The 11,738-nt window shown below is 61.5% G+C and overlaps 1 protein-coding gene across 1 annotated transcript; it reads right to left on the bottom strand.

The window, feature by feature from the left end:
* Positions 1-490: 490 nt before the first annotated feature.
* On the bottom strand, positions 491-11,738 carry MAMDC4 (MAM domain containing 4). Its single transcript, XM_066332617.1, is given in 29 exon segments — positions 491-1,054; positions 1,605-1,780; positions 1,933-2,047; positions 2,124-2,251; positions 2,473-2,607; positions 2,901-3,047; positions 3,252-3,342; positions 3,428-3,549; positions 3,653-3,790; positions 4,134-4,350; positions 4,424-4,554; positions 4,666-4,800; positions 5,004-5,120; positions 5,396-5,501; positions 5,594-5,724; positions 5,956-6,087; positions 6,275-6,379; positions 6,708-6,860; positions 7,280-7,364; positions 7,622-7,780; positions 8,038-8,114; positions 8,273-8,419; positions 8,657-8,785; positions 9,019-9,103; positions 9,218-9,363; positions 9,620-9,760; positions 9,972-10,145; positions 10,542-10,692; positions 10,695-11,738. Coding segments are annotated over 29 exon segments (3,663 nt in total). The 5' UTR covers positions 10,752-11,738; the 3' UTR covers positions 491-1,021.

The raw sequence follows: 11,738 nt of genomic DNA, 5'->3' as shown, positions 1-11,738 counted from the left end.
GAGGCTGTGGGCATCTGCAGAGCCAGGCAGGTGTTGAGGCATCAGGTGCAGCCTGAGTACTTTGTGTCCTTCGCCAGTTCTTGGCTCTGAGCCCTCATTGGTGCAAGCAGGACACGGCTGTGGAACGCTGCTTGGCATCACCCAAGGGGGACACAGCTGGGTGGGAGGGAGACAGGCTCTGGTCACAATCTAGGAAAGCAGGGTGTCCCTCTGGCTGGACATGGGGGCTGGGGGTAGCAAGATACTGGTGGGCTCTTCGTTGTTCAGGGTCTGAACTGGGCTGTGTGGGGCTGGGTTTGGAGTTCACAGTGTGAAAGTGGCCTGAGGGAGAGGTTCTGGGCTTGGGTCTGCTGGGTGCAGGGTGGGGGTCTAGGACCTGAGCCCAGCCTGCACCTCAGGGATATTTTTGAGTTTCCCAGTGCCATTTATCAAGTGCATTCACAAGGTGTGTGGGCAGCAGGTAGGCACCTGTACACCTGAGCAGGAGCTGCCTGCTGCCCTTAGGGGTGCTGTGTGGTGCCCCTCTGCTCCCTGCCCTCCTACCCACCACTCACCCTCCCCAAAACCAGCAGAGGCACTTCCTCCCCCTGGGGACTCTGTGCCCTGGGAGCTCTTGGGCTTTATCCTGGGCATGGGAAGTAGCTCACACCCTCTGCAGCAGCCAGTGCTCTTCCCAGCTCTGGGGGCTAGGACCCTGCACTTCACCACGCACCCTTCCATGGCCAGAACCCCTTTTGGATGAGGACAGCCACTGTGAGAACTTCCATTCCTGCTCCCAACCAAAGCACGGGCACATTGCTGTCTTGGAAGCAGAAAGTTCATATTACAAATAACAAAAACGCTTTTCCCGAGCACTTGGAGGTAGTGATGGCAGCGGTGTGTCCCTGTGCAGGACAGGCTCCCCAGGTCACCAGCTCCCTGGTGCCAGGGGCAAAGAGCAGGCAACTGATGGAGTGTGGGTTCCTGTTGAGGGGTGGTCTGCCTGGGGACAGTAGGCAATTCCTGCTGCTGGCTGCAAATTTCAAGACTCCCCTGGAGATATAATGACCTTGTCCTGCAAAGAAAAGTGAGTGGGAATTGGTAACAAATATGGGTTGTCTGCTGTAATACACCAGGATTTCTTCCAGGCTGCAGCGAGGACAATCTGTTCGCCTGCCCTCTGTGACAGCAGCAGAGGTACCAAAACCCCAACGTGCCCTGGGGGCTCCACATTTGTTGTTGGAGCCCACGCTGGGGCTGGTGGCTCTGCTGCAGCTGTCACGGCACCAGAGCTTAAGCCACCTTGCACTAATTTGAGTGCTGGCTGAATGAGGATGAGCTGGGTTTGCTGGACCCCCTTCTTAAAAGACTCCACTGGGGTGGGAGCACACTCAGCTCTTTCGGGAGCAGCTGTCTGGCAGCAGCAGCACTTTTAGGTCAGTCCTACAGCCCAGGGTCACTTGTTTGTCAACAAGCAGATAAGAGGCAGAGCCCTTTGCACCTCCTTGTCGCGTTGGCTGAACGCAGGATCAGGGAGAGCCTTGCTGGCATTTGCTGAGCTTTTAGGAAAACGCTATTTTGGCACAACTGGGGTAATCAGGGAAGTCCTTCACCCTTGTCCTTACATCTCGGAAGGTGATGTTGTCGAAGCCCTGGGGACTGTTGCTCTCTGTCGGTGTCCTGGTCTCCACTCCTCGCTGTTTCAGCCAGTACCAGCCCCCAGCAGCCACCAGCGCCACGATGACGAGGGCCAGGAGCAGACCGAGCACTACCTCCGCCACAAAACTGCCGGAGGGTTTCTCTGCAGGGGGAGGAAATGCTGTCAGGCTTGACCCACTGCCCAGAGAGCTGCCTCCGGCCTCAGCCCAGCACCCCGGGCAGCTCTGGGTTGACCTTTCACAGCCAGAACTGCCCCATCCCCTCACTCCCCCACCCCAACTCCCCCACCCGCACCTTCCACTGGACTCTCCTGGCTGGAATGGCAGCCCACTCCGGCGCTGTACACGATGTCATCCAGTGCCATTGTCCCCTCCATCGGCCACGTCCGTGTGGTGATCTTAAAACTGATCTGCGGGGGAAGGTGGGTTCTCGGGGGGCTGATGCACCCCCGGAGACACCCTGCACCTCAGGGGGACCCCACTTACCTGGAACTCACTGGAGTACTGCACTGGCACCACGGCGCCCTGCCAGCCGCGGCTGCGGTGCCCCGCCACGCTCCACACCGTGCGCTGCCCCGCCGCCCCGTGCAGCGTCACCCGCAGCTCCCCACCGGCTGCAAGGAGGAGGCACAGGGGTCCTGGCATCACCAGCTGCCCCGAGCCCACAAGAGCCACCGAGCCCTCCCAGCCATGCCATCTTCTACCGGCAGCACCCAGAGTGCTATCGCCACTGCCCAGCTGGAGCTGAAGCAGTGTCCGTGGTCAGGACTGAGGCCCCCACTCCCACACATGAGACCCAGGGATGGCACCTCCTCCCCGCCCCTGCAGTGCTCACAGAGGTGCTCCGGGATGTCCATGTGGTACCAGAAGCGCAGGCAGGAGTCAGTGGCTGCGGGCAGGGGTTGGCTCTCCAGCAGGGCACTGGTGCCCCTGGCACCCAGCACGCTGGTGTCGAAGTGCATGTAGTGACCTGGGCAGGCAGGGACAGAGTGCAGGGTGTCCCCCCAGTCCTGCGCCCATTTGTCCCACCCCACTTGTCCCACTCTTCCCCAAAATGCCCAGAGCGATGCCTGGAGGACGTCACAAACCAGCCCTGCACCTCAATGCCCTTGGGGCTGAGCTGCCCCTCCCAGGTAAAGATGGGACAGTGATGCTGTGGAGCCAGGCCTCACATGGTGTACTGGACTGACCCCATCCAGCCCTAGCTCCTCTTCCTCGCTCTGGCCATGCCAGGGTGCCCGGGCAGAGATGGATGTTTCCTACCATTCCTTGTGCCCAGGGTGTGATCCTGCTCAGGGCCAGGATACTTGGCCAAGGTGATCCCGCTCTTCCAGCCCCAGGCAAAGCTGTGCAAGCTGGGGTCTGAGGGGCTGCTCCAGCCACAAGTGTCCTGCTCGAAGTCACAGGATCCTGTGAGGAAAGCAGGGCTGTGAGACACCCAGTGCTACCTGGCAAGAGATGGGGCACCTGAGTGGTACACACCACTCCCAGCTTTGGCCAGGCCAAGCTCAGGGCAGGAACAGATCTGTCCCCATCCCCATGGGTTACATGCCCCCACAGGATGCCCCATCCCCTACTTTGGGCCCACAGTGCCCCTATGGGGTACGGTCTCACCTGGCTCAGGGCAGGCTCCATCTGACACGTGCAGGTCATCCAGCGCGATATATCCGTGGTCACCCCCAGCTCCCGCTGCCTCAAACACCACCTGGGCAGGGTGACATGCTGAGGCTGGCAGCCCCCATGCACCCCTCATCACCTCCAGCTGCCCTCAGCACCCCTCCCTGTCTCACCTGCCAGTCGCCATCAGGCTGGATGGTGACGTGGCTGCGGTGCCAGTTGCTCCCTTCCATGGTGCTTATGCTCAGAACCTTCCTCCACACCCTGCTCTGCTCCACGAATACCATGAGGGAGCCTGCCCAGGGCACCCAACATGGAGGAACGATCCAGGGCTGTGCTGTGTGGGGCCCCCACTCATCTGGAGGTGCCCCAGGGGTCTCAGGGCAGGTGGTGCTCACCTGGGGTCCCAGCACTCAGCTGGTACCAGAAAGCCAGGCACTGGGCAGACACAGGGAGCTGGTAGGGCTGGGAGGTGAGGACAGCCGTGTGCCCTGCAGGCAGGGAGACCCTGCCCGTGTTCACCACCATGTAATGGCCTGGAGGAGAGAAGCCCCTGTGCTGTGACCCCTACCCAGCCCTGCTGGGGAGCACTAGGAGACAACCGGGGCTGGGTTTCCCCCCCAGGTCAAGGAGTCTCCCCAGTCTGGGAACCACCCCAGGATTAGGGGGCCCTGGGGCTGGGAAACTCTGCGTTTGGGGAGTTCCAGGGTTGGGAAGCCCTGTGTAGTATTGCCTTCTGCTCATCCTGGGGAGGGCACGGAGGGCAGGGCAGGCATGACACAGGGAGAGCAGGCAGGGCCAGTGTGGGGTGCAGGCTCAGAGCAGGCAGGGACAACACTGAGTGCAGCAGGGAAGCAACAGGGCTGCCATGGACCGTACCTGCAGCGGTGCTGGTGGTGTGGTCGGCCACAGGGCCAGCAGTGGTGCCGGAGCTGTTGCTCTGTCGCTCCCAGGTGCCCTTTCCACTGGCCACCAGCCCACAGCTCTCTGCCTCGAAGGAGCAGGAGAGCTCAGCCCCACAGGGTCCCGCTGTCTGCGTGATGTCGTCCAGCCCCACGTCCCCCAGGAAACCATCATGCAGCACCTCAAACGCCACCTGCCACCAGGCAGCAGTGTCAGACACCCCTGTGCCTTGCTGATGCCAGGGACGTGGAGGGGCTGGTCCTCACCCGGTACCGCTGTTGGCCCGTGGCGGGCAGTGTTGCCCATGCCCGGTGCCAGATGCTGCCCTGGGCTCCTCGGCGGGTCCACAGCACCACCTCCTCCCCTCCCTCCAGCCACAGCTTGAGGTTCAGGGTACCTGGGGAGAGGGGGGCGTGGGGGCAGCCGTCTCACAGCCCTTGGGGACCCCACTGTCCCCAGAGCAGAGCCGGGCTGGGGCAGTCCCGGGAGGATGCCATGGGGCACGTACCAATCTGTGGGCCGGCCAGGCGGTACCAGAAGGAGAGACAGCGCGGGGCAGCGGCCGGCTCCTGGTGGGAGGTGAGGAGCCGGGCCCGCTGCCCGTGGCTCCATGGCATAGAGGGGTCCACGGACAAGAAGTAGCCTGGATGTTGGGGACAGCCAGGGTGGAGGGGTCATGATGTGAGTGTTCTGCATCACCCACAGTCCAGATCTGGGTGCTCCCAGGCTGCCCTGTGTGAGCTTGCTCCATAGACATGGGGCTGCTGGGAGTGCACAGGGTGTATCTTGGCCCTGGGATTCTGCTTTGGGCTCCTGGGTTCCCCCAAAGAGCAACCAGCACTTTACCTGAGCCAGTGGTGTGGTCAGAGCCCTGGCCCTGCCCCGTGCTGAGGACCCATTTGAAGTCACTGGACAGGTCCTGGTACCAGCCACACATGCCCCTCTCAAAGTTGCAGGATAGTTCTGGCCAGAGAGAGGTGACAGCGTGGAAGTGGAAAGGGGTAAGGTATCATAAAAGCATAATGGGTCCCCCAAACGTCCCTTTCACCCTTCTCCCCTTTCCCAGTCCCCTAGTTTACCCCATGCAGGGGTCCCAGGCCAAGGCAGGGTATATGCTTGCCCTGCCCCTCGGCCTTCTGCACCATGGTCCTGCTCTTGGACAGAGTGACAGCCACCAGGCACCCCCCATGGAAGGGGGCCCATAGGTACCCTCCCTGCCCACACACCCTTGGCCATACCTGCAGCTGTGGGTGACACCACATCAACGTAGCACTCCTCAAATGTCACGTTGTCAACACTGACACTCGCCAAGCCCTGGAGATCCGCCAGCGCCAGCAGCTCGACCTGGGGGCAGCAGCCATGAGCCTGGGGTGCCTGGCAGCACGGGCACTGTCCCACCAAAAGCCCCCAGGCTGGTCCCTGTGCATCCAGCACACCTGGAAAGGCCGGCTTCTCTCTCCCAGCAGGACACGGACATGACTCTCAGTTGTGCTGCCATGACCTTGGGTCTGCCAGGCCAGCTGGGTGGTGCCAGTGGTGTGATCTGAGACACTGATGGCTAGGAAGCCTAGAACAAGAGGTAATGCTGAGGCTATGAGCACCCAAAACCCCTGGCCACCCTGTAGGAGCCCTCCATGGCACCAGCCCATGGTCACAGGGTGCAGGGACATGGACAGGAACACACCCCAGCTTCAGGATGATGTGATGGGACAAATCAGGGTTGGGAGAGGCAGCAAAGGCAGGTGGGCATTGGGGGTCTGGGGGCAAGGAAGGAGGCAGGGCACCCTGGGGAGGTTACCTTGGGGGTCACTGTGGATGTGGTAGCTCATCTCCATGGCACAGGCAGGGCCAGAGGGGCCCAGTGGAGGTGATCGTGCTTTTGCAGGACCCAGCATCTGTCCTTCTCCTGTCTGGAGGGCCAGGAAAGTCCCTGGGCACAGAAACACTCTGTGAGGTGAGGACTGTGGTCCCACATCGCTGGTAGCACTCCCAGCCCAGCATCCTGCCTGGGCATCATCCTCCATTGTGCAGTGGCACTCACTGGGGGTCCCTGCTCTGGGGGTTCCCCTGGTGCTGAGCACTGAAGAGGATTGTCTAGGTGGTGAGAACAGCCTCACCTGTGAGGAAGCTGTCAGATTCAGTGACTTTCTGCAGACCCCAGCGCAGCCGCCCCATACTGACGTCGTGCCAGCCCCCAGCCCTGGACTCGAAGGTTGTTGTCCCTGCAAAGTCAAAGAATCCCAGAATCCCAGACTGGTTTGGGCTGGAAGGACCTTAAAGTTCATCTCATTCCATCCCTCTGCCATGGGCAGGGGACACCTTTCATTATCCCATGGTGCTCCAAGCCCCATCCAGTCTGGCCTTGGACACTTCCAGGGATGGGCTAGCCACAGCTCCTCTGGGCAACCCAAAACTCCAGGCTCAGTCTTGCCAGGCAATTGCTCTCCCAGGGGCTGTGCAGGCACTCAGGTGCCTTGGCCGTGCCAGCCCAGGAACACCTGGTCCCCTCCTCTGCCGGGGACAGGTGCAGGTGCCTGCCCAGGCTCTCACCACAGTGCTTCTCGTCGGAGCCATCAGCGCATGTGTCAGCGAAGTCACAGGCCAGCTCTGCGGCAATACACTCCCCACTGTCACAGGCCACCTCGTCTGCTGCACAGGGGCTTGCATCCGCCTGGCTCGGCAGCACGACCTCGGCAGACTTCTCTGATGGTGAAACACCACAGAATGTAGAGCAGTGGTGAAAGGGCCCAGCAACAGCATCAGTGTCAGCCCTTCAAACCACGGTCCCTTGTCCCCCAGCATCTCCCTGGCTCTCCATTTTCTCCATCCCATCTCGCCCCAGCCCAGCCTAGTTGCCACCAGCTGAAGGGGACCCCGGGCCTACTAAGAGCTGCTTGAGTTACACATTTTGACACAGAGGATGGAGTGTCACTGCCATGGGACAAAGAGACCAGCACCACAGGGCAGGTGTTTGTTGTGCTGCACCCAGGATGGTCCCTGTGATGAGCAGAGGGACAGGTAGACCCTGAGGGGGATGCTTTAGGCATGGTGCCATAGGCACAAGACACCTGGGACAGCTGCCCACATTGGAGCAGGGTGAGGGACACTGCACACCAGCTCACCCTGCTCCTTCACACAGCCCGGAGACAGGATCAAGTCATCGATGGCCACGGTCCCCTCTCTGCCGGCCGCTCCCTCGATCAGCACCTGCAGGAAAGCACCGTATCAGCAACCCTGCACAATATGAGGGGATTAGGGTGACACCAGGGAGTCATGGGATGGAGGGAGCCAGAACCTGTCATGGACAGACACATATTCTCCCCAGGAAGGGACTCAGTGGGAGCAGGGGTGATGCTGTGGCTGACAAGTTTGCAGCAGCGTGAGCTGGCCTGGCCGTGGTGGGCTTGGGGGGTGATGCTGCCCCTGTATGCAGCCCAGCTCCCCTCAGCACAGCACCAGCCTACCTTGAAGGGATCCACCACACTGAAGTCCACTCTCTCCCGGACCCAGCTGCTGCCCAGGTCTCCTGTCCTCTCCCTCATCAGGTGCTTGGTAGAGTTGGTCACGTAGGAGATGCTGAGGTTGCTGGTGGCTGAGCCATGGAGGTGGCAGTACAGGATGAGCTGGGGATGGGGAGGAGGGTGAGCCCTCGGGGCAGGGACACACAGCCCCCTGCATCACAGAGGGGACATGAAGAGTTCAGAGCTCCTAATGGGCACCAGAGATGTCACCAAATCACCCCCAAAATCCTGATGCCCATCCCCAGCAAGGGCAAATCACAGCCTCAGCCCCACATGAGGGTCCCCAGAGCTGGGAACCCCATCTCCCATCACCCCTATGCCCATATGAGCTGTGACATGAGGTCCCAGCTGTGACTCACAGAACAGGAGTTGGTGGCTTGGAAAGTGGAGCTGCTGAGCTGAGCTGTGCCACCAGCCTGCACATGGAGGAAAAAACCTGCAGGAGATGCTGGGGCTGAGTGGAGCCAGGCAGATGTGTAGGTGCAGGACACCACTGTCCTGGCACAGCCTTGAGCAGAGCCCAGGCGTGTGTCACTCCAGGGCATGTCCACCTGCAGTGGGGCTCTGCTGGGGCACTGGTGCCTCGCCACGTACCAGCCCTGCTGTTGTTGCTGTGGTCCCGAGTGGGAATGCTGTAGGAGGTGCCCAGGTTCAGGCTCGTGTTCCTGTCCCACACTGATGGCCCATCCACTGCCTCCCAGCCACAGAGATCGTGGTCAAAGGAGCAGTGGGTGAAGTTCTCTGTGAGGAGAAGGGACAGCAGTGACCTAGAGACTGGGGTCCCAGCCTGCTCTTGGACAATGCAGGTCCCAGGTGCTGGGCTGATGCCACCCCTCTGCAAACCCTCAGGGTCATTTTGCCCTCCTGGCGTGGGGTAGAAGTGGGGGCACCCCTGCCAGGCCAGAGCACAGCTTTGCCCCACCAAGGCAGACCCTCAGCCCATCCGCAGGACTCCTCCCCGGGGCCAGGGGTGCTCACTGCACTGCTCTGCGTCCTCGTCCGAGCCGTCCCCACAGTCGTCGGTGCCGTCGCAGAAACGACGCTGCTCCACGCAGGAACCGCGGCGGCAGGGGCTCTCCTGGGCCCCGCAGATCTGCTGCTCGACCTCTGGGGTGGGGGAATGCATGTCAGCGAGTGGCTGGTCCCACAGGGACACGGTGAGCACTCCCGGATCGTTCCCTGGGGTGGCTCAAGGGACAGGTTTTCACTGCCCACCTCATGCTCTAGTCAGGGCATGGTGCTCCAAGACACAGTGAGCAATGGGAGAGCTCCTCTGCGTTTTGCACCCCATCTAGTTCCCCCAAGATCCCAGCTCACATCCCAGCAGATGTGGGACTTACTTGGTAAGCCACAGTTCCTGAACATGATGTCATCGAGTGCCACCTCTGCCCTGCAGATGGGTGGTTTTGTCAGGGAGAAGATGAGCTGTGATGGGAGGATGGGGATAGCATGAGCTGCCCAGGCTGGGTCTCAGAACATCACCCAGCTCCTCTGGTCCCAGCTTATGGGGACAGTGTCTGGGTACCAACACTGTCTCACCTGGAACTGCCCCATGATCCGGCCGGGGTAGGCAACCAGCTGGTGCCAACCCTCACTGCTGCGCTCAGGGCTCTGCCACAGCTCCACTGCCCCGTCCTTGTGTACCACAGCCAGGCGCAGCACCGGCCACTCTGTCTGGTTCAGCCCTGAGGGAAGCCCCAAAAGTGCCCTTGGTACGGGGCATCCTGGGGTACCCAAAGGAATGAATAGAGCCCTGCCAGCTTTGGGGGCTGGAGCTGGGGATCCCACCAGCTCTGTGTGTGGATGGCAGAGGCAAACAGGATGGCAAGGACCCATCTCAAGGTGCAGGTGGCTCTGTCCCTGCCACAGGGGCAGATGGGCCCATCCCTCCCCACTGCCTCCCATCCTCACTGCCCAGGAGTCGATGCTGTCTCTGCCCACCTTGGGTGCTCTCACAGCTCCCTGAGAGGTGATACCAAGTTCTGATCTCACATGTCGCAGCTGATTCCCGCATCTCTGGTGACATGAGCCAGGCTGTGGCCGCAGCCTTTGTTGAGGAGGACATGGTCACCAAGAACCAACCTGAGGAGAGCAGAAAGCACAGCAGGGACTGCAGCCCCATGGATTGTCATTGGAGCTGTGCCAGTACTACTCCTGCCCCTCCATAGGTCTGCTCCATCCCCTGCACTCTACAAGGATGGGTGTTCTGGCACCCCAACGCCAGGGCACCTACAGTCCAGTGGAGTGGTGCTGTGGGTGCCCAGAGCCTGCTCACCAAGCAGCTCCTACTTACCTATGTCAGTGCCCATGGTGTGGTCTGAATGAGGCCCCACACCCCACGTGGCCAGGCTGGCCCGGTCTCGCACCCATCCATACGTTGAGGTGCCCACATCCTGCCAGCCACAGTCACTGTCCTCGAAGTCACAGGTGAAGGGGGTGCCCAGCACTGCTGAGTGCCGTAGGTACCCTGAGGGTGGGCAGATGGGGTGTCAAGGCAGGTTTGGGGAAACCCTGGCAACCTATGCCCACCCCAGGGAACTGCACTTACCCCGGGGGGGCTGCACCTACCCAGGGAACTTGTGGCCAGCCCGTGGGACCTGCACACAGCCTGGGATGCTGCAGCCACGTGGCAGACTCAGCTGCACCCAGGCAACCTGTGTTCACCCTGGACACCTGCACAAGAGACCTGTCCCTAACCTGTGGATCTGCACCCACCCATCCTGGGGGACCCTGCATCCATCCGGGGCACCAGCATCACCCCAAGGACCTGCACCCACAACACCCCCCCACTACATAGCCTGCTGTCACCCCAGGAGCAGGGCCTGAGGGTGGGTCTGGGGGCCTGGGGAGTCTGGGCACCCACCACACTGGTTCTCATCTGAGCAGTCGCTGCAGTCACAGACGAAGTTGCAGAGCTGCTCAGCCGCACTGCTGCAGCTGTTGACGACCACGGACCCACTGGGGAGGACGATTCTGGCTGTGGGAAAGATACTGGGGCTGAAAACCCCGCAGGGAAACCAGGCATGGTGCCCGCAGCTGGTGACGGAGGGCACAGGTGACCTGCAGGTGACATTTGCCTGGGCACCTCAGTTTGGGACCCTGCTGGGGCAGGTACCGAGCTCTCAGCGGCATCTTCCCCTGGACGAGCCCCGCACCCCCGTCACTGTCCACGTCTCACACTGCCACCTCCCACCATCAGCCTCTGGGCGTCAGAGCCTGCCAGGGCACTGACCGCTATACCGTAACCATCCCAGCCCCCTTTTTGGAAGAAGCAGGAAAATCTGGGCGTTTTCTGTCCCATGCTGAACAAAGCCATTGGTTATCCCCAGCCCGGTGCTGGGGGCTCCAGCACCCGCTCACCCTGGGAACCCCGGGCTGACTTCACCAGCAGAGCCCAGCGGGCTGGGCTGTACCTGCCCCGGCTCCCCGTGCTGGGGCAAACTACCGGGGAGAACCAGAGTGGAGCAGCCAGCACGGAGACCCCTTCCCTCCAGCGACACAACACCCCCGCCCACGTCGGCAGAGCTCACCCAGCAGCACCAGGAGAGCCAGCATCGCCTGCCTGCCTGCAGCCATCCCGGCCACCGCGACGGTAAAACAGAGCTGGGCAAGGCCCACCGTGAGCCCGGGGCTGGAATGTGCTCCCCAGGACCTGCCTGAGTTGGACTTCAGCCCCGCCGTTATCGGCTCCCTGCTCGAGCAGCGGATTTATAGCAAGGCTGCGCCGGCTGGGACAGCGCAGCGTGATCCTGTCAGCAGCACCGCCGGCACCACAGCAGCGAGCTGGAGCCAGGTGCCTCAGGAAGACCTTCGGCTCTTCCCAACTGAACCTCTCTCCTTCAGCGCCTTTGCCATCCAGAACAAGACGGTGGGTGCCACTCTGACTGGAAGGGAGCACAGCCCAGTGGAATGAGCTTGGTGAGGGTTTAGGACACTTCGGGCTGAGCCAGGGATGCTGCCAGTCCTGTGGGGAAAGCTGGCACTTCTGCTAGGGACATGGAGCCTCTGCCAGTCCCTGTGCATAAAGAAAGTGGGAGAGACTTTGGGTGCAGGGTTGGCA

This window comes from Sylvia atricapilla, chromosome 19 (assembly GCF_009819655.1).
Source record: "Sylvia atricapilla isolate bSylAtr1 chromosome 19, bSylAtr1.pri, whole genome shotgun sequence".
Taxonomy (NCBI): Eukaryota; Metazoa; Chordata; class Aves; order Passeriformes; family Sylviidae; genus Sylvia; species Sylvia atricapilla.
The sequence above is the reverse complement of the archived record's forward strand: the minus strand, read 5'-3'. Positions and strand labels throughout refer to the sequence as shown.